Source organism: Puma concolor, chromosome C1 (genome assembly GCF_028749965.1).
Source record: "Puma concolor isolate L17-30 chromosome C1, mPumCon1.1.hap2, whole genome shotgun sequence".
NCBI lineage: Eukaryota > Metazoa > Chordata > Mammalia > Carnivora > Felidae > Puma > Puma concolor.
Window position 1 is genome coordinate 215,503,692 of NC_141674.1, and position 26,746 is coordinate 215,530,437.

General features: G+C 41.0%; 1 protein-coding gene across 8 annotated transcripts in view; it reads left to right on the forward strand.

Moving 5' to 3' along the window:
* LOC147578739 (DIS3-like exonuclease 2) overlaps nt 1-26,746 on the forward strand; it is a 179,507-nt gene that overhangs the window by 52,120 nt on the left and 100,641 nt on the right. For all 8 annotated transcript variants that reach the window (XR_015255629.1, XR_015255630.1, XR_015255628.1 and 5 more), the window contains exons 2-5: nt 3,081-3,229; nt 3,773-3,930; nt 12,326-12,379; nt 19,367-19,468. Coding sequence is in view for 5 of the 8 variants with exons in the window: in XM_086719933.1 (XP_086576059.1) it covers nt 3,178-3,229; nt 3,773-3,930; nt 12,326-12,379; nt 19,367-19,468 (366 nt within the window). In the remaining 3 variants the exon portion in view is untranslated. The remainder of the gene's footprint in view (nt 1-3,080; nt 3,230-3,772; nt 3,931-12,325; nt 12,380-19,366; nt 19,469-26,746) is intronic.

The window sequence follows — 26,746 nt, forward strand, 5'->3', positions numbered from 1 at the left end:
TAATTGACTGAACCACTCAGGGGCCCCATCTTTTCCTATTCTTTGCTGACTTGTTTTTAGTGTAATTTCCCTTGAGTGACCCTCCTCTGTTTGGTGTTCTCACTGCTAATTCATGAAACTAAACTCATCCACTCATTCAAGGAGTGAATATAAGCACATATTCTGTCCCAGGTAATATGGGAGTCACTAGGGTTATAACAATGAACCCAACCAAACATTCCTTGTCCTTTTGAGCTAGAGAGACAAGTTAGGTATACATCACACCAACTGGGATATTTGCTGTGAAGGAAAGTTACAGATGTAGCTGACCTTGGGACATTTGAGTTTGAGATCTCTGTCTTTATTTCATCTGGCAGTAAGTCCCCTTAATTTTGAACTCTTGCCTGCATCAGGACTTGATACAAAGCACCCCATTTTTAATTCTGGCTTTTGTTTTTGTATTGTCTTTTTCCTGCTTGCAGCTTGCCCCCAACCTTTCACCTTACCCAAGGCTGCCATGAATTGTGTTCTTAGTAATGGTTGCAAACCGAGATCATTAACTTGTTCTCCTTTGGAAGTTATTTTCCCCCTTGTTTTCGTAACATTTGACTCTGTTGCTTCTTTTCCTACATCTTTGTTACCTTTTTGGTTATATTTTCTACTTCTTATTCTTTGCATTTCCTAAAAGTTGCCCTAACCCAGATTTTGTCCTGGGCCCCTTCTGTATCAGTTTACCCTTTCTTGGCAATCTTGTCCATTCTAGAAAACTCTGGGTTACCATTTTTATGCAAATGACTGGCTAATTTATCTAAATTATGCTCTAGTTTCCAAGTATTTGGGGTAGGGGTATATACATAGAGGTACATATTTCCATGTATATAGGTATACATAGAGGTATGTATTCATGTAGTGATATATAATACCCTAAGTAGAATTCATTATCTTCTCTAACTTAGTGACATTGTGATTTCCCAGTCTCCTTGCTTAAAATCTTGAACAGTTGCCACCACTTCTGTGCTCTTGAGACTTCAGATCTGCCGGGTTGCCAAGTGGTGCCAATTTGTCCTGTGTGTAATACCATGTCATGGGTTTCTTCTTTTCAGTGTGTGCTTGTTCAACCCTGGTTCAGGCCTTCCTTCCTTTCTCTGAGTCTGCTCTGGTTCTTTCCTAAGGTGTAGCTGCTGCTCTCTTTCTTAGCCCGAGATGACTCTGAATCTTGTACTGGGTTCATTTTTCCTGAAACACAGTTCTGATCTGTTGTTCTTCTCTTCTGCTCATCCATGCTTCAGAAATTCCCTACTGCCTTTGAAAAACGGGATGCTTTTCTAAACCTTCCAACTTGTTTTATTTTCCTTGCCACTGCCTCCCTTCATATAGGCTGAACTCTACCCAGATGGATTAATGTTGTAAGAACCTGCGTGTGTTTTCCTGTTTGTGTCTCTATTTTTGCTTCCTTTTGCCAGCAGTGTGCTTTTCTCACATTCTCAGTTCTTAAGACCTTAACATCTTTCCTGAAGCTCTCAGATTTCCTGACCTGGAGATACTTTCCTTTGGCCATCATATGTACATTTACCCATAGTTAAAAAAATGTAGTGCTTATCACTTCCCAACTTGTATTATTTCACAATGATTTTTATAAATCTAATTAGCTTTTGTATTCTTCATTGTGCCTAGTGCAGTACATTGTAGAAGTATTTGTTGAATTAACGAGTGGGTGAATGCATTCTGAATTAAACCGTCAGACAGTCTGGCCTCCTCTGTATGTCCTTCCTATTACCTTGTTGTTTATCTAAGACCATCTGCTTCTCTCCCTTTTGTAATTTTTTTTACTTTATCCTTGAATCTCTTCATGTATTGCTAAGTGGCTTATTACCCTTTGTAGCTTCTCTTTTCCTGAGTTAGTATTAATTTCACTTTAAAGACAAATTATGTCATTTCAGTGAAGGATGTGTGTGGGAAATTTACAGGAAATGGAAGCTAGTGTTGAGAATGACATCTTGATCCATTTTATGGGAAAGAAGCCTGCCCACCAGGATTTTGGAAATTTGCAAGTATAGGCTTAAATCCCTGGGCTGGTGGCCAGCTGAGAGTAGAAAGTAGAAGTTGTGATGATGTGTTCAATATCCAGGTGGAAGGCCAGGGGCCAGCTCCAGGGCCCTGGATTCCAGTCCACTGATCCAGGCAGCTGCCTTATATTCCTTAGAAGCAGCTGCCTGAGCTTTTGGTCAGATGATTGGTTTGAAGTGATGTCAGGTAAGAGTAGGGAAATAGATGTCTAACTACAGTATTGCCATTTTTGGAAAGCCAGTGAACCACCTGGGGTTCCTTGCATAGTTCTGGATATCCGGTTGTGGTAGTGAATTAGGTTTTTTTTTTGCTGATGATTTCCAAGGAATATTTACTTGGTTTCATAGATGAACATCATTTGTCCAATGTTTAATGCTTAGTAAATGCTGCATCTTTTGAGCCTAGTTTAGTACGTATTTCGTTATAGCCTTTAGACTCTAGATCTTTATACCTGTTTCTTCAAAATTATATTCCCTCCTGCTCTTGTCCATTTCAGAAGCTGAATGAAACTGCAGAAAGAACTCTTTTTTTTTTTTTTTAATTTTTAAAATGTTTATTTTTGAGAGAGAGAGAGAGAGGGAGTGAGTGCACTCACACATGCAAGTTGGGGAGGGGCAGAGAGAGAGAGAGAGAGGAAGACACAGAATTCCAACGAAGCAGGCTCCGGGCTCTGAGCTGTCAGCACAGAGCCGGACGCGGGGCTGGAACCCATGGACCACGAGATCTGACCTGAACCAAAGTTGGATGCTTAACTGACTGAGCCACCCAGGCGCCCCAGAACTGCAGAACTCTTTAATTTCTGCCTCATTGCACTGTTTGTGGAGGTTTTCAGTTGAAGTGGCCCTAACAAGCAGTTACCTTGAAAAGAGACTCAGGACAGATGGTGTGTTCGTCTGACTGCCTAGGAGAAAGTGACACCTGGACCCAGGAGGGGCCCCACATTGTTTTTAATCATCCACGTACTAAATTTCCGAGAGCACAGAGAAGGCCCCAGGTTAACTGCTCTTTTGTCACCCATCTCTCTTTGGTTTCAGCTAGTGACACCTGAGCCACTCAAGGCAGGAAGAACTCTGAGCTGAGCAGTGGAGGCCTCTCTGGATCTGGAGAGAAGAGGTCACCTTGGAACCAGTAATGAGCCATCCTGACTGCAGGCTGAACCTCCGGCCCCTGGGGACCCCCAGAGGTAGCAAAAGGAAAATGGAGTCTACTCTAGCAACTGGAGACCTGAAATAAAATAAAAGTGGAACGGAACGCAGGGCGGGTCTTACAGGGCGGGTCTTAGGACTAAGGGAGGCTCTAATTCTTTTGGTGACTTGTTAAATATTCTTCTGTGTTATTTATTCTCGAATTAAGTGTGGTGTCTTGTTGTCTTAATTTATTGTTATATTGAGCACAGCTGTTTAGTTTCCTCCAGAAAAGTGACAGTCTTTTAGTAATTCCTATTTTAAAAAAAAGTTTGTGTCTATAAACAGGAAAGCATATTGAACCCATTATTCAGATTACGTTCTGTGCATGTTGTAGTGCTGACTTATAACTCAAGTCTCATCTGTGTACATTTTATTCGTGTTTCCTAATCCATTCTTTCCTTTTTGTTACTATTTAAAATAATTATCAGAGCATTTCATTCTTTTATTGGTCTTTCTAAATAAAAAGGTAAAATGTCTCCAGTTACAGAAATAGAGATGTTTGGTTGAGGAAAGAGTTGATTGCTGCCTCATGTTTCTAGGTGTGTCCTCTGTGGTTGGCCCACATGGTGTTGGTGCTTCGCCAGGTGACAAAAAGGCAAAGAGCAAGTCCGTACGAGGGAAGAAAAAGAGCATATTTGAAACCTACATGTCCAAGGAGGATGTTTCAGAAGGCTTGAAGAGAGGAACACTTATTCAGGTGCTTACAACATACTAGATGGCTATTCCTTGACTATGTGGAATCAGAAGTAACCTATTACTCATTAAACTGTTTATTCTGCATTGTGTGCGTGACGGAAATGATGAGCTCGTGGGCACAGGACTCACCTTCTTACCCCTATGGTGCAGTTAGAGGTGGTAAGCTCCACAAGACACACAGACAGAGTGCTCTGAGATTTGAGAGGAAGGGGCCGTTACTTCCACTTAGGTCTGTCTAGGAATGTTTTATTGGAAGGGATATATTTGGGCCAGGCCGTCAATTGATGCAGTTTGAATAAATGAAGCTAAGAGAAAGTGCTTTACAGACGGAGAGATCAGTGTAAGCTACCCAGACAGAAGTGGGAAATAGAGTTTGGCTCTAAGAAACGTTGATAGTTCAGTTTGCCTGGAGCACGTGGATACTAAATGTTGAAGAATAGGGTTGAAAAGGATATAGTAAACAGCAGCAGGCAATATTTGTTGAGTGCTTTATAGTTTACAAAATGTTTTTACAAACTAATGCATTGGTTTGGCTCAGCAAATGTTTGTTGAGCCCACATTGTGAGCCGGGAACAGTTCATGGTTAGGAGTGTGCCGCCCGGGTTCGCTCGAGGTGAAGGCAGATGAGACTGTCTTTCTGTTCTTTGAGCGCCTGGCCCAGGGTGGGCAGGCAGTCATGTGAACAGATGATTTGGGGAGAAATGGTAAGCTCTCAAATAAAAGTGTTACCAAGGTGTATGGAAGGATGTTAGGGGGAAACTGGAAGACTGTAGGAGGTGACGTCTCGATGGATATTGAAGGATGGCTAGTTCGGGCCTATTGCACGAGTGATCCGTGTGCGGTAACAAGGTGTGGAGAGGCAGTGGCACTAATGGGGACATGAACTTGTGAAACAGTATAAAGTAAAGCAGCTTAGGTCTCCTCAGGCATGAAATATGAGGCAGGAAATAGGTAATGAGGTGGAGAGGGAGGCAGGACCACATATTCTTTGAATGAACTCTATTTTATAAATTTTGGATTGGTATAGAGGTATTGCGGTGTGTGACCCAGCTCACTTGAAAATGTCGATTGTGTTCCATTTTCTCTCATCCTGAGAGCCCACTTTCTATATTTGCGGCTTTGGCTGCAGACCCAGCCAATGAACACACACTGTCATCTTCTTTTCCTTTTTAATCACCTTTTTGTATTTATCTGTATTCAAGTGCACATATGATTAATACAGACTCTTTTTCTTCATTGTAACCTTTGACCCTGTTATCTCCCCCCCCACCTCAGCCCCTGGTTTCTACGCCCTGCTCATGCCTTATACTCCAGCCTCTGGCAACCACTAATCTGTATCCCTGAGCTTGTTTTTTGTTTGTTTGTTTGTTTGTTGGTTTGTTTTTTTAAAGATTCCACATATCAGAGACCATACTGTATTTGTCTTTCTCTGTCTGACCTGTTTCACTTAGCATAATGGCTTTGAGGTCCATTCGTGTGGTCACAAATGGCAAGATATCATCCTTTTTTTTAATTGCTGAGGAATATTCATTGTATATGTGTGTGCATGTATATACACCACAATTTCTTTATCCATTCATCCATCAGTGGACACTTAGGTTGTTTTCATAGCTTGTCTGTTATAAATAATGCTGTAGTGAATACGGGGTGCACTTATCTTTTTGAGTATTTTTGTTGACTCTTGAATGGAAAACTTTTTAACAAACAAATTGATCTCTACGATTTTAGAGGTACTATTGGCTTTTTTTTTTTTTTTTTAAACTTTCCCTGGATTTCTTTGACAAGGCCTCTCAGAGTTGAAGCTGCATTTGGACATTTGTCCATTCGTTAATCCATTCATTTGCTGTTTATCATTGAGTCCACATACCGAAGTCTGTGTTATCTAAAGTTTCTGGGCCTTCCTCTTGTTTCATGTACGAAGACCCTTTGTGCCTTTCTCATTTTCATCTCCTGCCACTCTCCTCCAGGTACATGTTGCTCTATTCACCCTGCTCTTTAAGACTTTTTCTGTAAAAACTCTGCTCTTTGTTTTTTCTGTGACTCGGTACACACTGTTCCTAGTGCTTGGAATGCTTTCTCCCATTATCTTGATGTAATTGTACTTGACCTTTAAGTCCCTATCTAAATGTTACCCCCTTTGAGAAACCTTATTTTAATTCTCCAAGCAGAATTGGCCATGACTATTTCCTGAAACTGACTTTGTTGTTTACCCTTTATTCTAAAGTTATTGTCATTTCTTGGCATTTATGTTTCCTCAAATAGGCCATTCATTTCCTTATGGGTAGGGTTGTCTCTCATTCCCACATATTAGCCCGGTGCATGGCATTTGATTGATGCATAATGAGTTTATATTGAGTAAATATTTATTTACTGAGGATAAAGTAAATAAAGGATCAAGGTACTGTCTTCTGAAGAAGAGTGAGGGAAACTCAGTTGTTATAACTTGGAAGAAAAATTGCTTATAACTTTGGTTACAGAATTTTTAGAGATACGGTGAAGAAAATATTCTACGATGATACAGGTTTTGCTCCTTCTATTAACTTTTGCTTTTGAAGCAACTCTTTGCTGATATTAAAACAAAACAAAAAGCTGATCAATATAACAACTCTCTTTCCCAGGAGTTTGTAAATGATTCCTCCTGGCTTGTGACATCATGAGACTCTGCAGCCAGAGCCTCCCTCCACAGATGAGAACAGTTGTTCTCTGCAGATGGGGAGAGGAATGGGTTCCAGATATGAGGTCACCGTGTGAAATATACAACACTGTAAATAAGATTTTCAGAGGCAGGGAAACAGAGTCCATCTGCTTTCTGATATGAAGTTAATGTGTACAGGCCTTGATGGTAAGATAAAAAGCTAGACAAGAAAAGCTATTTGAATGCTGCTGGAGAAAATTAAACTTATTAGATATACTTGTAAGTATTTGTTAACTTTTGTGTTCAAATTTGAGTATATTGTGACATCCCTTTTTTCTCCCTATCCTGAGAAGAAACTTTTATTGAGCGATATTAAGGAGATATTTTAAAATAGGAGTAGGATAATATTTTTATTTTGTTTTCAGTGCTTTGAACAATAATTTGACAGTTCATTGGTGTTTTGCCCTATGTGGGGACGCGGAGTCCATGGTGACCAAAGGAATCTCTTCCTTGTACTTGAAGTGACCAGCAGTAACACATGATTATGTACATGTAGTTTTGAAAATTTGTTGTTATAAACAAGTTCTCACATCATACGTATGTACTTTCTCTCTCCATAGGTGTTGAACTAGGGGGATTATTATGGGAGATATTGGAAGAAACGAGAGTATGGGATAGACAGGCCTGCAGGGGACTTAGGTTTGGGGTGATGACCAGAGTGACACTGGGTTGGATGGTAGACCTGGCTGGTTTCCTGATCTCAGATGATGCTTTGGCTGAAGGTGGGCTCAGGTTGATCCCCCAGAGCAGGCTGAGGCATGATGTCAGAGTTCCCCCTTAAATAGAATATTGGTGTAAAGTTGTTATTGGATCTTGGAAGAGAGATCTTCCATCTTCCTAGTGCAGGAAGAGAGGACAGGATGGGTTAGTTTCTAAGACCATCATTTGTTATGAGTGAAATCGGCTGGAGAATGTTTGGTATGAATGAAAAAGAATAGAGGTGACATTACAGTGGACTGACCAGCATTTAGAAGGCACAGATGATCTTCATAACATTACTTCCAGGGCTGGTGGGAGAGCTTCAACTCTGCAGACATTCAGTAATGAGCTCATGTTTCTTGACTGCCTGCTAAGTGCCAGGCATATGCCAATGAGCGAGATAGATCATTCACTGGGGGAGACAGGCAAACACAGCTACGACATAAAGAGGAAATTACAGCCTGTGCTGAGTGCTACTAGGGAAGTAAGAAAGATGAGAAAGAAGAATTAGGGGGAGCCACTTTCTATGGGATGGTTAGGCTGCTCTGAGCAGGTGATTTCTGAGTTGAGATGTGTAGGGTGACAACGAGCCAGCTCTCAGGAGAACTAGGCGCAGAACATTATAGGCCGAGAGATCAGGTAGTGGGAAAATGGCAGGCAGGAAAAGCCTCGGTGTTTTTGAGGAATATGAAGAAAGCTGTTGGACATAGTGAGCGAAGGGAATTACGATATGGGAATAAGCTGAGAGGCAGCTGCCACAGGTAGGCTGTGTTGGAGAGTTGGATTTTATTAAAACTGAAGGGTTTCAGTAGGGAGAGGGCGTGATTTACTTTATGCTTTAAAAACATCTCTCTGGCAGTTGTGAGATGAACAGTCTCGAGTGGGAGCTGGGCGACCCTGTAGAAGGCCAGCAGGGTGAAGCAGGTACAAAAACATGGGTGGTGGCCGTGAGGATGATGAGGAGTGGAGCCGGACCTGGCAGGATGCTGATGGCTTAAATGCGAAGCAGAAGCAAAAGGAGGAATGAAGCATAATTCCCAAGTTTTGACTTGAGCAACGAGATGGACAGTTTTGCCATTCACTGCGGTGGGGAAGACTGGGGGTTGGAATGCGGTGCTGGAGTGTGGAGGGAAGGGAGCAGACGGCATAAGTGAGAGATGAGGCCCTGGTGATGAGTGTGGCAAACACAGAGGCAGTCTGAGGCAGTTACAAGCGAGGACTCTGGAACCAGACGGCTTGGGCTTGGATGTCGTGTGCAGGTGGGCACCTCTCAGTACCTTGGTGTTCTCATTTGTAAGAGGGAGGACAGCAGTACCCAGCTCATAGACTTGATTGGACGGTTAAATTAGTTGATAGATACAAAGTTCTTAAAACAGTATGTAACATGTAGTAGACTTAATGTAAGTGTTATTTGAGATTTTTTTTGATGGCTATAGGAGAAACCTTTGTTACTCAACTCAGGGGGTTGCTGCCCACGGAGGGTTAGCAGGCTTTTTAAGAAAATGTGAAAATACATATTTCTGTGTGAAATTCCTTTGCTTTAAGTATTCTCAAACATCCTGTGAGCCAAATAAAACATGTTTGTGATGGCCAAGTTAGGCTAATTAGCCCAGTCATGTGGTATTTTTCTCCAGTAACATTCAGCTCCTTGGGTGCAGGCATGGAGAAGGCAGGTAATTGGGGTGAACTGAGAGCAAGGACTTGCCAGTCAAATAGAAGAGGGAGAGTGGACCCAGGGCTCAGGGTTTGCCAGGGCAGGAGGTAATGACAGGCCATGGCAACTAGGTGGCCAAGGCAGAGACTAAACGTAGTGTGGAGACAAAATATGGTCAAGTCCATGGGTTGGAAGTCTTAGTGAAGACAAGACATTGTTGAAGTGGGGTATTTACCTTAAGTGAGATGCAAGGATAGAAGATCGTGATCAGAAAGTATGATATTTGAGTTTTCATGTTTAGAGTTGGTGTCATTAGCACTGATGCCAAGAGACAGCCGTGAACACAGGGGAGAGTGGGTAGGGTGGGTGGAGGAACAGGTGGCTAGAGTGACTGGCTAGGGTTGTCTGGTCAACCCTATGGATGAGAAGTTCCATAAGTGTTTATAGGGATGGGGGTGCAGAGGAAGACAGTGAGCTACGAGTCAGAGCACTAGGGAATCAGAGATATGATCGGAAGGTTTGAAAATGATAGCACTGAGGAGGTATAGCAGGAGCTAATGATATGATCTTCAAAGGATCTTGGTTTTGATCAAGAATGGAGGAAAAAAATTTTAAAAGCTCAATGGGGAAGCAGGGGGCAGACATTCTTATTCTGGTCCCTGAGATACATGGGATAGGAGAGATAAAATAGACTCCCTTTGAGAGCACATCAAGGGGAGTGATCCTGTCAGGGACAGCTGGGTTTCAGTTAAGTCAGGAAGCACAGGAGCATTCAGAGAAAGATGGAGCATTGTAGGGGCCTCACTGATCAAGTTCAGGCCTAGGAGAGGGTTAAGGAGGAAGATGAGTGATGAGGGTTTGGGTAGATTAGGTGATGGTCATAAAAATATGAAAATGGAAGTCCTAGGGGCGCCTGGGTGGCTCAGTGGGTTGAGCGTCCAACTTTGGCTCAGGTCATGATCTCGCAGTTCGTGAGTTCGAGCCCTGCGTGGGGCTCCGTGCTGACAGCTCAGAGCCTGGAGCCTGTTTTGGATTCTGTGTCTCCCTCTCTCTCTGCCCCTCCCCCACTCACACTCTGTCTGTCTCTCTCTCAAAAATAAATAAATATTAAAAAAAAATTTCTAGGGGTGCCTGGGTGGCTCAGTCGATTAAGTGTCCAACTTCGGCTCAGGTCATGATCTCACAGTCCATGAGTTCGAGCCCCACGTCGGGCTCTGTGCCAACAGCTCGGAGCCTGGAGCCTGCTTCGGATTCTCTCTCTCTCTCTCTCTCTCTCTGTGCCCCTCCCCCACTCGTGCTCTGTCTGTCTCTCTCTGTCAAAAATAAATAAACATTAAAAAAATTAAGAAATGGAAGTCCTAGACTTTTGCAGATGAATAAGACAAAGACAGATGTATTCTTTTGCTAGAAGAACATCAAGTGAGGGGGGAAAAAAAACCCAAAACAAACCTTAGATCAGAAAGCAATGCTTGGAATCAGAAAATGAGTTTTTAAAAACTTTAACTTCAGTGAATTGACTTTATTTGGAGTGTCTTCCCCTCACTAGACACTACACTTTATGAGGCAGAGACTTTTATTACTCTCCATCATGTCCCCATCACTTAGCATAGTGCCTGTCATGCTAGTCTTCAGGAAATTGTGTTGAGGGAGTGGATAAAAATTGAGGATAAATGTAATAAGCCTTTTATCTCCCTCCTCCAACAAGAGACAGCTATTCTAGAAGTGAAATTTCAGTGACATTCATGAAAAGGAACTGGCCTCAGAGAGCTCTGCTGGCCTTGTCTCCCACCCCACCCCCCCACCCCCCTACCCTGAGCAGAGTTACAACATGGTGGGGCAAGAGTAGTTGCCCTCGGGGCGCCTGGGTGGCTTGGTCGGTTAAGCGTCCGACTTTGGCTCAGGTCATGATCTCACGGTCCGCGAGTTCGAGCCCCGCGTCGGGCTCTGTGCTGACAGCTCAGAGCCTGGAGCCTGTTTCAGATTCTGTGTCTCCCTCTCTCTCTGCCCTTCCCCTGTTCATGCTCTGTCTCTCTCTGTCTCAAAAATAAAAAAACGTTAAAAAAAAAATTAAAAAGAGTAGTTGCCCTCTTAAGCACTCTTGCTTATGTGGCGTTCTCTGCCTGTACTTCCCTTCTGATTTATCTGTGAATTTTTCTCCTCTGTCAACGAGTGGATCAGACACTGTCTCTGGAGACTTTCCTAGTGCCCCCAGCTGAGAGTAAGCTGTGTCCCTACTTACAGAGTTCTTCATATTTTACTTTAGAAACAAGGACTGAGCTTGATCACCACTCTCTCTCCACAATGTGTGTCTCAGGATCTTGAACGTAGCCAGTATTCAATAAATCTTGAATTAAGTCCACTTAGGATGTTAACAACAATAGTATAAACTGTGACATGAGAGTTTGTAATTTAAACATTTAAACATGGTGCACCGGTGGAGGGAAGGACTATTTTCTACTTTATTTTATGCTCTCACTTATTTTGTTAATTAACATATCTTCGAGTCTTTCAACATTTTAGGGGGGAAATGTTATTTAAAACACTTTCTCAAGACACCTTTTGAGTCTGGCTCTTAGGAAAATAACCGCCTCTATCCATGTGTTCCAGTGGCCTTCAAATGCAGCTGGAACCTTGGGAGGGTTACAGCTTCCTGCAAGAGCCTAAAATACTGAATTGCTATTGAAGGCGGCCCCCACCTGCACCCCTGTGCGTAAATAGAAGCAGACCCTGATTTGGTGCTGGAATAACATGAAGTTGAAGGCAGACTGGGTGGCCTGGCTGTTGGAGTCAGGATTCCCATTTACATTAAGAGCTGGTTCTGGACCATTTTGAATTATTGACTCATTTGGCTCTGCAGAAGTGCCACAGTAAAAAAATATGCATCTGGTCTCTCAAGGTTGAGTATCCAGGTTGGAAGTCAACCTGTATCACTTTGAAAATTGTCACAGACATGAGCAAGCATGGCAAGGTCTCCATGAATAAAAAAGGCCATTATATAGCGAGGCGTAATCCCCACATAACCTTGTTCTCAAAGTAAAGGTTTAAATGTGAAGACCGGCGTCCGGGGGCACGTAAAATCCCAGTAGTTGCTGCTCTGCCGCTCCTCACCTCTGCCCGTTCACAGCAAGGTGCCAGTGTGAGCTTTCAGTCTTCGATGGAACCTTGTGTTCCAGACATCGATATAAATCATGTTTCACGCAGTTTACGAGTGGTTCGCATATGCCTGAGTCGTTTCCTAGATCGAGCTGTTTAATTAATTTAAAAACGTTTTATTGGAGAATAACATACATATGGAAAAATTCTAAGTGTATAACTAGATTTTCACAGATTTTATTTTTTATTTTAAAGGGTGTATTGAGAATTAATCCAAAGAAGTTTCATGAAGCCTTCATTCCTTCCCCGGTAAGTTCAATAACTTTATAATAAACTTAATGTCACAGTTAATTTTTTAGATGTGCTCTGAAACTGAAATCGTGTATTCTAACTAAAAAGCAGAGTAGTAAAACAAAATCGAGGATGGGCAAGGATTTGTTTCAAATTTAAATAAGCAAAATTTGTCTTTGGCTAACAACCCCTTCTGCCCATCTTAAACCCACACTGCGAGTAAAGGGGACAGTACTTGTTACTAGGGCTGCAGAGAGCAGCTGAACCCACACAGACACCCACTAGTTTTTGCAGTTGAATGCCCTTGGTTTATAGCTTAAAAGGATTTATGGGTTTTTCTGATTTAAGTTAATCTTTCCTAAACACGCTATCTACTTTTGATCTACTGCGTGGGCTAATTTGCAAATATGTCCAAAAATAACGTGTAATGCTTTTTTTCTTTTTGGTCAGAGTTTCTCACTTCGCTTCTATGCAGGTGATAGGACTTGGTATAAGGCTCTTCACCGTTGGGTCTTTATACCCTCCTGATTCATTTTAACAGGCTCTCTCTCCTGTTAAGGGAAGTTCACTCTGACATATAGTTAGCAGGAGGTCTCTGGATAAGGCTTGATTGTGCAAAGCTAAGAGAGCAACATTCTCAAATTCCTGACGTGACTTTTCCAGGCTGCCATAAATAAGATAGCCGTAGAATTATAGATTTTTTTTTTAAGTTTATTTATTTTGAGAGGGAGAGAGACAAAGAGTGCGTGTGTGTGTGCGCGTGCAAGTATGAGCTGGGGAGTGGGGCAGCAGGAGAGAGGAGAAACCCAAGCAGGGTCTGTGCTGTTGGCACGGAGCCTGATGGGGGGCTCAATCCCACAAACCATGAGATCATGACCTGAGCCAGAATCGAGAGTTTGGACGCTCAACCGACTGAGCCACCCAGGTGCCCCCATTTATAGATGTTTTAACGGTGGAAGAGAGCATAGGAATAAATTTGAGCTTATTGATGAGGGAATGGAATATATATATATATATATATATATATATATATATATATATATATATATTTGGTTAACATATTTCATGATGTTAAATGACAAGTTTAGTGAGAATACAAGCTCAGTCATTTGCTTCACAGGTGGTAGTTGTGTCACAATAACTTTTAAGACCTATTCCCAAGCTCAGTTTAGTTCTTTTTTTCTTGTTCTACAGAAGCCAAGGATTCACATTTGTTTCTCAAGTTCAGTCTTACCGCTTGGATTAGATAAAAAGTATCACTGGCATGTTACATTGTTCTCTCTGAATCCTATTCTGTTCCTGTGATGGGATGTGCTAGATATGCTGACCCTCGTACTTTGATTGTATAATTGAGGGTCAGCTTTGTGGCATAACTTACCAGCAGGAGTAGTTTTATCATTCAGTGGAAACACTGTTTACATGGTGTTAAGATTCTCAAGTTTGCTCATAAGATGAAAATCACATTCAGTAATCATAAAAATTACCCATGAATACTCTTAGGAATATGCCTTGTTGGAGACAGATAATCTCTCAGTAAACCCAGCATAACTAGCATTTTCTCTACATTAGAAAGAATTACCATTTATTTGTTGGCATACCAGTTGAAGGAGCTTGATTATACTGGGGGCCCCGGTGTATGAAAAACATGGATTTTTAAGCACGAGAATCATACCCTGTGCAGTAAGGAGTTCATCCTGAGAGACACCTGGGAGCTGAGCAGATTATAAATCTCCTGTCTCCTGTGTTCACTGAAGTTTGCTGTCATCGATTGGAATGTTAAGGGGAGCTCCACAGAACCTTTTGAAAATTTTATTGCTTATTTTCTTTCTTCTCTGAATACACAGTATTGAATTTCCCTGAGTTGGATCCATGTTAGGCTGGTTCCTAAGAGGTGTGGGGCCCAGGACGAGAATACAAATGGAGGCATGCATACTTTATAATAATAAATATTTAAGAGTATAAGTCAAACTAGCAAACTGTTAACACATTCATAACAAATAAAATATATTTCTTGCCAAAAATGCCTCTGTGTACCTGGGTTCAAATGTAGAATTCTCATACTCCTTGGAGCTCCATGCTGAAGTGTGGGTGCATGGAGAGGGTCCACCTCTGGCCTACCCTTCTTCCCTTCCCAATCCTGTCTTCCCTCTTTGCTGCCCGCCCACCTCCCCCATCAGTGAGGGTGCTTGCATGCACTTATGTGAGCATCTTATCATATCCCACATGTCCAAGTTCTTTCCACATGCCTTGGAAATACCTGTCCTTTAGCCACCTGTCAAGTCCAATGGGTGCCACCAGTGACTGTGGTCTGCCTTCGGGCAGACAGACCTGGGGAAGATGCCTGTGTATGCCCTGGAAGTGAACTTGGAGCTGATTACCCCAGGGATGCTCATCTGTTTGGCCCTTAGAATTCCCTGCTTATGGAGAGGAGTGTGACTGGAGAAGGGCCAGAGTAAAGGTCCTCTAAAATGTGGGGCCTAGTTAGGTTCCTATAATTTAAATTCATATGACCTAAATTTGCAAATGATGTGTTGCCACAGTTTAATTTGGCTTGTTAAAGGAAGTTAAGAAGCAAAAGTTATTGATGTTTCAAAAGCCCAAGTTGTTCTCCTACTTGAAATTGTATTTTTGGCATGTCCTATTAAGAATCTTTTAGACAGTTGTGATATTAGGATTGGCTTATTTTTATGCCTCTTTTATTCTCTTATTTGGCACTAATGGAGTAGTAATATTGTCTCAGAGGGTAAAAAAGTGCTGAATGATTCACCTTTAAGTAACTAAGAACTGACTGCAAAAGCTCTATCAAAGCCTAGTTGTAAGTTTTGGTTGTAGATACGGGAACAGTCCTGCGTTCTAGTTTTGTGGGGTTTCTTGGTCAGCTTAAGTTTTTAGAGGCATTATAGAAAGTATTGAGGAGGGAGATAGTGGAGGCAATAAATTGCATGTAGATAAACCCCACAACCACCATTGGTCTGGATTTATGAGCATATGTAGCTCATGTCCATGTCGAGTATGAACTGGAAAAATGCTCGCAGGTGGACTAGGAGTAGGATGTCAGAACCAGGGACTGAATGTTACTGTCCCCTGCTTTAGCATGGAGAGTAAAGACAGGAATTGATAGTAAAGAAGATGTAGCCCCGACCCTGATGATAGGAAATTGAAGAGTTTTCTTATTTGTAAAACAAGGGGTGGATTAGATTGTCTAATGTTTCTTACAACTTAAAAATTCCAAATTCTAATTTAAATTTCTAAAGTTTTTGGAGATAACAAAAATACACTAGGTTTGATTATTTAGGTTCTTACTAACTGTAAAAACTAAGTTGTGAACTTACACAATGTCATTTGCTGTGTTAAAATGTCTACTTAAGTCAATAGGCTAAGAACAGTAATTCATCATCACTTGTTTTTTTTTTTAAATTATTTTTAATGTGTATTTATTATTATTGAGAGACAGAGAGACACAGAGCATGAACAGGGGAGGGGTAGAGAGAGGGGGAGACACAGAATCTGAAGCAGGCTCCAGGCTCTGAGCTGTCAGCACAGAGCCCGACGTGGGGCTTGAACTCACGAACTGCGAGATCATGACCTGAGCCGAAGTTGGTCGCCTAACCAAGTGAGCCACCCAGGCGCCCCATCATCACTTGGTTTTAATAAAGTACTTCATTTTGGGGGCTGTTGACTTAGGTTCATTATAATTTCTACTGATAGAAAGTTGATTTTCATTTTCTTTTGACAAAGCCAAAATACATGGGACAAGTCACTTATGTATGTACCTGCCGGCCTCCTGGAGTTCTCAGTAAAAGTAAGATACAGAGTTAGAATAAAACCATGTGACTTTCAAGCAAACCAAGATAAATTGGTATTATTGAGATGCCTCTTTGTCCTATTTGGAATAGGATAAAGAGGAGAAATAGACTAGATATAGAAACTTGGCTTTTTACAAATAACATAAGCTCCATTCTGAATATGTTGGTGTAAGAAGTTTTATAACTTTTTTGTGCATCTTGTCATGGGAGGCACCCTTTGAACATCTGTGGAATTTATTTGGCCCAAAGGGAGCTATTGCATCAATAGGGAATGCTCTTGGTTGTCCTCCCCCCTCCAAAGCCTCCTAAGTATTTTTTTTTAACGTTTATTTTAGAGAGAAAGAGAGAGAGAACACACATGTGCGTCCATGCAACTGGGGGAGGGGCAGACAGAGGGGGGTACAGGCAACCTGAAGCAGGCTCCATGCCGATAGCACAGAGCCCAGTACAGGGCTTGAACTCGCAAACCGCAAGATCATGACTTGAGCCAAAGTCGGATGCTTAACCGACCTAACTACCCACGCGCCCCTGCTAAGTATTTACTTAGATTACCCCCAGATCCCTTTATATTTCCTCTAGGGTTGTTCATTAGTCAGTTTTTTTTCCCTACTCTTTCTGGGTGTGGGTGGGTAGAGCTACTCTTTGGAATTCAAATAAAGAACTGAACTCTTTGGCCTTTAAAAGTAGTCAAGGGCGTGCCTGGATGGCCCAGTCGGTTAAGCACCCTCCTCAGCTCTCTCCCTCTCTCCCCTCCCCAAAAATAAACAAACATTAAAACAATTTTTTTAAGTTGTCAAGGGGGGGTGAATCAAACTTTTTTTAAAATTTTTTTTTAATGTTTATTTATTTCTGAGACAGAGCATGAGTGAGGGAGGGGCAGAGAGAGTGGGAGACATAGAATGTGAAGCAGGCTCCAGGCTCTGAACTGTCAGCACAGAGTCCGACGGGGGCTTGAACTCACAAACCGTGAGATCATGGCCTGAGGCGAAGTCGGTCGCTCAACCGACTGTGCCACCCAGGAGCCCCAGAATCAAACTTTTAATATTGAGCTGTTCCCAAGTTTACTGTCTTTAAAATAAGAGGTTCTGCAACAGGTACAGGGTTTTGTAAGAGCTGAGTAGTGATGCAATACCTGTAGATTTGTATATTGTTTGAGGTTTTGTGGTTTTTTTTTTTTTTTTGTATACTGTCTGCTTTTCTTGGTTTCTTGGGATGGAAATATGACAATACCAGTATCTTATCATCTTAAATCTTTGCGCTAAGGGTGGTGTACCTGCTTATGAAAGAGACGTTTCGTTCCATATGTTTTGACACGTGATAATGGGTTGGGATGACCTCCAGACAGCTCTCTTTTCATCCCAGGGAAGTTGGAGAGGTCCTGTCGCTATGTAAATTGCAGAAGGCAGCAGTTGGTGGTGATGTGCCACACTTCAGTTGTTCACTCTCCGTTTATTGGTTGTTTCTTCCTTGTATCTGTGAGAAGCTCGACGTGAGGTTAACAGCAGTAACTGTCTATGTGGCTAACACAGTAGCGGTACCTCAGGGACTAGGGTGGGTCAGGTTTGGCAACCTGTGTAGGCCACAGCTGTGAGCCCATGGTTAGATTGGAAATGGAACAGAAAAACTGTTCTAAAAGGTCTCTAATGGCTTGTAATTGGAAACTATAAAAAATGCTGACTGCCTAGAGTCCCATTTTTGGTGGTGGTGGGACAAGTTTGGTGAATTGGGGATGCTCATTTCAGTTTTATTTTTTTATTTTTTTTTTAAATTTTTTTTTTCAACGTTTTTTATTTATTTTTTTTGGGACAGAGAGAGACAGAGCACAAACGGGGGAGGGGCAGAGAGAGAGGGAGACAATCGGAAACAGGCTCCAGGCTCCGAGCCATCATCCCAGAGCCCGACGCAGGGCTCGAACTCACGTACCGCGAGATCGTGACCTGGCTGAAGTCGGACGCTTAACCGACTGCGCCACCCAGGCGCCCCTGCTCATTTCAGTTTTAACTGAAATGTTATAGTAATCGCCTTTAGCTCGTTGAGTGTTAAATCTTATCGAATCAAGTGCCTCTATTAGCAAATTTTGAGTGGTGGTTTCTATGCCTGTTTGCTATTATTTCCTTTAAGAAAAATAAATATTTTATTTCTCTTTTATTTTCTGAAAAGAAGCACTCCATATAAACCTTCAGAAGGATAAAAGGATTCGAGTACATGTTTGCCTGTTTGTTGATGAAACGTTTTAAAAATGCTTCATTTTTTTTCATGGACCCTTACTGCTGAAGGGGTGGTTTTCCTTAGCTCTCTTTTCCATCTGATTGTTTTTTGCAAAGTAATTTGGCTTACTAGGAAGACTCTGGCCTCTGTGTAAGTTTAGTAGTTGACACCTGGGGAGTTCACTAGGGCTTTACTGCTTTAAGTGGGTTATTTGTAAGCATGTGGTCAAGGATGTAGGTGTCCCGTGCTTTGTGTTCACAGGGGGTGGGGGGGGGGGGTCCAAGTTCACCCTGCTCCTCAGTCAGACAGGTGGAGGAGTGTGAGAATGCTTCATGAATCTCCTGTCCCTTTCCTTTCCTTCTTTGTCTTCTACTTAGGTCTCCATCAAAACAACCATACTTTGCTTTCTGTGCCACTTGCCCGGGGGCGGGGGGGGGGGGGGCGGCAGGGGAGGAGTATGATTTTGCTAGTTCCTTCCTTGGAGAACCCAATTCCTAGAGCTGGTTGCTGCTCCTGCCCCCAGTTGGTTTTCTTGGGGGATTATATTTTATTGTTCTTCTGTTTGCTTGCAAATTGGCTACTTTTTACCCTTCTTTGATACTTAAAAAAAATTCGGTTAGTGTAGAAAATGTATCATCATGCTTTATGTCAAACAAGAAAGGATCACTTACTCCTTTCTCATTCCAATTAGGAAAGCATGCAGCCTCGGTTTTTTGCATTATATATTTTTGTTTGTTTTTGGTCTGCCTATAGGAGATCTTCCCTTATATTTAAAAAAATGTTTTTTAACATTCTGTTAACCTGCTCTTATATATTCATCCCCATTTCTGCTAGTTCCAAAGACTGATTTCCCACTAGGTCTGTTTGTGGCTGTGTACTAGTATTCTTGTTAGGTCAGTGGACAGTTTGTAGAGTTCACAACTTTTAAACCAAGGAAGTAAGTTTTGGTTCCAGGCCTTGGTAAGGTGACTGTTTTCTCTCTCCAACCTAGGATGGTGATCGAGACATTTTTATTGATGGTGTTGTTGCTCGTAATAGAGCCTTGAATGGGGATCTGGTGGTCGTGAAGCTGCTTCCAGAAGAGCAGTGGAAGGTAAGTTAAAATTTCCTTTTCTAATAATAGAGTCCTCGGGGCCTTTTCATTCCATGGTGCATCGGGGAGACATCATAAACTGAAGCAGTCATGGACTCTTCTAAGAAGCAGGCCATGGAATGCTGGGAACTTAGAAGCATCTGATGGGCAGACAGCTAATGATTTGAGTTGTTCTCCTTGCTCCCTCCCTTGTGACCTGTCTTCCCTTCACATGCCTTGCATTGGTTTCTGGTAATTTTTAGGACAGAATAAAAGCTTGCAGGGCACATTCAAACTTGATATGTATTATTTTCTCACATTAAATACTGGGAGAACTGGAAAGACAAAGTCATGGGGAGGGTGGCAGTCTTCATACATTCTTGCTGCCTCTATGGGAAAACTCAGGCAACACATACCTAGTTCTGTAGTGTCCAGTTTGGTGATTGGGCTTCCTTTGGCAGACAAAAATACTCTTTTTATAAAACAGAGATCTGGTGGCAGAGGAAATGTTTTCAACATGAGAATATTCTGGGTTTCATTCTCCATATATGTCTGTCAATTGAAAAGAAAGATGTGGTTTTTGACTAATATTTTTTTTTTATTAAAAATTTTTTTTAATGTTTATTTTTGAGAGACAGAGACAGTGTGAGTCAGGGAGGGGCAGAGAGAGAGGGAGACACAGAATCCAAAGCAGGTTCTAGGCACTGAGCTGTCAGCAAAGAGCCTGACGTGGGGCTCAAACCTGTGAACCGTGAGATCATGACCTGAGCTGAAGTCATATGCTTAACTGACTGAGCCACCCAGGTGCCCCTTGACCATTATTTTAAATAAGAGTCAGGCACTGGAATCATTTATAGTAGCAGTTTCTTTGAATTGTCATGTAGAACTGGCAACTTGTGTGTCTAAGTCTGGATTTTTCTTTGTAGCATTTATTCATAGCATCTTTTATTTGGCTCAGTTTATCGGTATTGAGGAATATGGTGTTGTCTTCATTGAGCGGTACTATAGGAAATAATAGAGTAGGCTTTTTCGGCTTGGGTTTGAATCCCTTTCTGCAGCTCATCTGTATAACTTTGGGTGAATTATATAACCTCTCTGTGCCTCAAATGCTTCATCTGTAAAATGGGAATAATCATAGTACCTACTTCATACGTTTGTGATGAGGATTAAATGAGAATATACATGTAAGGATCTTAGAATGGTGCCTAACCCATGGTAGCAGCTCAAGAAATGTTGGTTTTTATTATTAGCTTTTCCAGAAATGGGGGAAGTACTACCTTATCTCAGAGCTTTGTTGAGATATAAATTCAATTTGTGTTTTATTCGACAGGGCTGGAGTAACTGAGTTAGACCTATATGCCAGGGATTTGTAGGGTGTAGGGATGTTAATAATGATCACGATAGACATAGTTCTTTCTTTTTTTTAATCTTTTTTCAACGTTTTTATTCAGTTTTGAGAGAGACACAGAGCATGAGTGGGGGAGGGGTAGAGAGAGAGAGGGAGATACAGAATCTGAAACAGGTTCCAGGCTCCAAGCTCTTAGCACAGAGCCAGACACAGGGCTGGAACTCACGAGCCATGAGATCATGATGTGTGCCGAAGTCATTCGCTTAACTGACTGAGCCACCCAGGTGCCCCATGATAGACATAGTTGTTAACCCTTATGGAGCTTTTAGTCTGACGGGGAGTGCAGGAAGAGACAGATACTAATAATACACAAATTTAAGGATAATTATAGTTAATGCTGTGAAGTTAAGTGAAGAGTATTTTATGACGGTTAGTTATCCTAGTCCTGATACCCCCAGCCCACCCCCAGTTGCTGCCAATTGTGGCTGTAGTCTCCTCCCTTGATTCTCCAAAAGCACAGCTAAGAGTTGGTTCCAAGTCCTAGGAACATAGATTGATTTAGGCCACTTTCTCTTTTCTGGAAAGCGTCATCTAGCACAGTGTTGACCATACCTAAGAAGGCAAGAGGAGTGCATTAGGGCCTGATCAAACTAAAGGAAGTATTCCTGGAGGTCATTTGAGGGAGTAAAGAGGCAGAATTAGAGTGAAGATGATCCAAAGAAGGAACACAAAAAGGTGATGGTTTCCTTTAACTCAAGGAGTGAGAATGGGCAGAATAGAAAGAAATAGAAGAGTAGTTAGCAAATTGGGTGAGTCTGGCGCTGACCGGAACGTGTAAGATGTTGACTGATTGAAGAATAGGAATGGAGAGCATATAGTAGAGCACCTGTTGAGCTCTACAGAGGTGGACGAGGTTGATTAAAAAAGACCAAGGCCAAGTTGCCTAGCATCCTTCCTACCTTGGCTGCAGCAGGGGATGGCTAAAAAAACCCAAACATATGAATAAATAAGTTAGTTGCATTATTTTCCCTGTTTTGCACCTCCTTTGTATTTAAGACCAGCAGGCACAGCCTTTCCTGGTATTGTATGAACCACTCTTGCTTTGGATAGAAAGCCTAGGAAGATGAGGGTAGGTTGGAGGTGAAAGTGTTTGTTGTTGTCATGTTCTAGAAGGACAGCTTAGGACTTGGGGATTCTTACTTCTGCCTTGGTGCCTTTGCTTCTAGACAAAAACCTATACCTCCTTTAAGACTCAACACAGCCAAGTTGTGTTTTTTCCCAAGAGGCCTAAGTTTGTGATTTTGTAATTCCTAGGTCACTGGAGCTAGTTAAGCAGATAAGAATTTACTGAAATTCTTATAGTGCTCCCACAGTCAGTATATTCAGACTACATAGACACAGCTTGCTGTTTTTCTATTTTACGGTTAATATCTAAAGGCAGAAGAGATTAAGGGCCATATGGGAGTTTTAAGCCAGGGAGTGACATGGTCTTATTTAGCCAAAAATCACTCTGGCTGCTATTTGGAGAATAGAATGTAGTGGGGGCAATTGTGCATTGGCGTGGCCAGTTAGGAGGTATATGCCGGGCTGTGATAGTGAAGGTGCAGAGAGGTAGAGATACATTTTGAAAGTAGAGCTAATGGGACTTGAAGATAGATTTGAGGAGTAGGGTTAATGAAAGCAGGGAATGAAGGATTAAGGTTCTGGTTTAAGCAAAATGGGTGAACATGATGTCATTAATTTGAAATGAGGAATAGTAGGGATGAGCATGTTTGGGTACAAAAATTATTAGTTCTGCTTGGCCATGTTAAGTTTTAATTTCTTTTCAGACATGTTAATAGAGATGTTGAGAATATATGGAGGCGTAGATGGTTCATTACTCATAAATTCTACTAAGTTATGGAAGAAATAATCCCGATTCTACACAAACACTTCCAGAAGATGCAAGAGGAGGAAACCTTTCCCAACTTCTAAGAAGGCAGCATTGCCTTAATATCAAAACCAGGAAAAGACATTGTAAGAGAAGAAAGCTATAGACCAGTACTCCTCACAAACATGGTTGAAAAAGTCCTCGACAAAATATTAGCCAATATAATCCAACAACATATTATAGTAAAAGGGTAATATAGCATGAGCAAATGGGGTTTATCTCAGGAGTGCAAAGTTTAATATTTGAAAAGCAATTTCATGTAATTCACCTAGTTAACAGACCAAACTTACCATATTTCATTTGAATGCCATCATTTCAATAGATGCAGAAAATATAATTGACGGAAGTCGACAATAATTCATAATAAAAAATCACAGCAAACTAGAAATAAAAGAGTACTTCCTCAATTTGGCAAAGAACATCTAGGAGATACTTATAACTAACACCATTCTTAGTAAGAAGAAAGGCTAAATGCTTTTCCTCCAATATTGGGAATGAGGTAAGAATGTCCCTTCTCATCCCTTTTATTCAACACTGTACTGGAGATTCTAGCCAGTACAGTAAAGCAATAGGGGAGAAAAGCATTTGGATTGGAAAGGAAGAAGTAAAATTGTATTTAATCTCAGACTATATGATTTTCTATATATAAAATCCTAAGGAATCTACAAAAAGCTGCTAGAACTAATAAGTGAGATTAGGTTGAAGGCCAGAAGATTGATATAAAAAATCAGTTGTACTTATATATATTAACAATGAGAAATTGGAAATTTCAAAATTTATTAAAGTATCTTTTTCATAGGATCAAAATTATGATATACTGAGGGAAAAATGTGACCAAAGATGTGTAAGACATGTACACTAAAACTATAAACGTTTTATAGTTTATAAACTGAGAAAAATTACATAAGGTCTCAATAAATGGTGAAAAATATCATGCTCATGAATTAAAAGACTCAGTATTGCTAAGATACCAATTCTATTCAGATTGATAGATGGATTCATCACAATCCCAAAGGAAATTGTAGCAGGCTTCTTTATAGATGTTAACAAGCTGATGTTAAGATTTATATAGTTGTGCAAAGGACCTAGGATAGCCAAAACAAAGAAGAACAAAATTGGAGGCTGTCTATCACCTGATTTCAAGACTTACTATAAAGCTCTGATAATCAAACTGTGTGGTAATGTCAAGATAGACATATAGATTGATGGAACAGAGTAGAGAGGCCTGAAGTAGACCCACACATACATGATTATTTGATTTTCTACAATGGTGCCAAAATAATTTGGTGGGGAAAAGATCTCTTTTCAACAAATGTGCTATTACAATTGTGTAGCCATATGAAAAATAATGAACTTTGACCCTTACCTTGTACCATATACAGAAATTAACTTGAAGTGGACTGTAGATATAAATGTTTGTGTAAAAACTATAAACTTTTTATAAGAAAAAGGCGAAATTTTTAGTGATCGTAGATTTAACAAATATTTCTTAAATATGAAGCATAAAAGAAATAATAAATTTGACTTTATTAAAATTATAAACTTTTGCTCTTTAATAAACACTGTTACAAAAAGGCAAAACATTTATCTGACCAAAGATTTTTATTATCTAGACTATAAAGAACTCTTTTAGTCAATCAGGCAGCCTATTTAAAAACTGTATTAAAGATTTGAGAGATACTTTACTAAATAAGATATATGGATAGCAGATAAGCATAGGAAAAGATGCTTGACATAGTCATTAAGAAAATACAAATTAAAAGCACAAGATACAACTATAAAATCTCTAGAATGGCTGATGTTAACAAGACTGACCATAACCAGTGTTGGCAAGGGTGTGGAGCAGCTGGAACCCTCATGCACTGCTGGTGGGAATATAAATGGTATATTCACTTTGGAACACAGTTTGACAACTTCTGAAAAAGTTAAGTGTATACTTAACATGACCCAGCCATTCCACTCCATTCCTGGATACTTACCTTGGAGAAATGAAGGCATTTGTCTGCATAAAGACTTACATATGAGTTCATAGCCGCTTTTTTGGTAATAGCCCCAAACTGGAAACAGCCCAAATGTCCGAAGGCATGAAAACCAATTTTGCTATACCTATTCAACAAATACAACTCAGCAGTTAAAAAAAAAAAAAATCAATGGAGTATTGATACATGCAGCAACATGGACAAATCTCAAAATAAATTATGATGGATGAAAGAAGCTAAGCAAAAAAGATTACACTTTGTATGAGTCCATTTATATAAAACTCTAGAAAATACAAACTAATTTGTATGAACAAAAGGCAGATCATTGGTTGCTTGGGGCAGGAGTAAGAAAGATAGATTACCAAGGGGCCTCAAGGGAGCTTTGGGAGTGATGGACATATTCATTATCTTGATGGGATAGTTTCATAATTGTGTACGTATGTCAAAGCCAATCAATTTGTGTACTTTAAATATATGTAATTGTTTTTTTTTATTATTTTGGAGAGAGAGTGAGCAGGGGAGAAGGGCAGAGGAGGAGGAGGAGGAGGAGAGAGAGAGAGAGAGAGAGGGAGAGAGAGAGAGAGAATCTTAATCAGCTTCTATGTTCAGTGTGGAGTCTGACGCGGGGTTTGATTCCCTGACCCTGGGATCATGACCTGAGCCAAAATCAAGAGTTGGATGCTCAAATGCCTGAGCCACCCAGGTGCCCTTAAATATATGCAGTTTATTGTATGTCAGTTATACCTCAGTAAAGCCGTAAAAAATAACTGAAAATAAAGAAACAATAAGATATTTGGACAAATGAGCCTGGAGCTCCAAGGAAAGATTGAAGCTAGAGATGTAAATTTGGGAGTCATCAGCAGATACGTAATGTCAAATCCGAGGTAGTGGATGAGATCACTTAGAGAGTGTAGCTAAAGAAAAGAAGGCTGAGTACCGAGTTCTTGGGTAAGCCAGCATTTAGAGGTCAGCTGACGAGACTGTGGAGAGACCTGTGCCCCTGGACAAGGAGGCTTTGAAACATGGTGGTTAACTTTCATCTGTGTCTAAAGCAGAAATCAATGAAATTGAAAACAGAAAAACAAATATTGGTTCTGTAATAAAATCAGTAAATCAATAAACCTCAAGTACAGCTGACAAAAATAGAAGTCACAGGTCACCAATATCAGGAATGAAATCGGGAATATCACATATCACAAACATTAAAAAGATAATTTTTGAAAAACAAAACAAAAATTTCAGCTGTGCTTGGTTTAGGGAACAGGCTGACGCAGAGGGGCAGAGGTGCAGAGAAATGGGTGTCCACAGACTCAGACTTTCATAGTCCATGTGGTCTGCTCAAATCTAGGAAGGCATTTTTTGATCTACCGGATCCTGAGCCCTTTGTCATGAACAGGGATTGGTATGGATACAGAGAAAAGCCTAGATGGGCAAGGAGGACCCTTTGAGTTGCTGGCAGTAGATTAAGGGAGATGACCGAGGGACTGCCTTGGTGTGTGCGTAGGCCCTTGTCAGCTGTCAGCAGGTTTGGAATGTAGAGGATGGTCCAGGGTTCCTTGACTTACTCGTTTTCTGTGGAGCTCCTAAGGATCTTCACAGTGACTGCCTGATAATTGCTTTTTATATGAAAGTCAGCCCCACTAGGTATGTCTCTTGGGCCTCATTACTTAGAGTATTTCATAGCTTCCCATTCTGAAGCGGGAAGCCTTGCTGGCTGTAGCCCACCTGTCACAGTTGTTGGTGACAGGGTCAAACTAGAGAGAAGAGAATATTCAGACTGTCCTCAAGCATCCCTGACATGTAGAATATAAACATCTCAAAGCATACTGGCCAATTGTATTACAGGTTTGTTAGTACAAAAGCATATTGTTGTCAGAGGAATCTGTAGTCAATGGTGTGAGCAAATGTGAATTAATTGGATTATTCATCTTTGCTTCTTTATGCTTGTTGTGCTCACCCCCTCTTGGGTATGTAAACTACAGGGCCTTTGGGGTTTTAGAAAAAACAACAATTCTTTTAGCTGTAGTAGTAAATAGTCAATT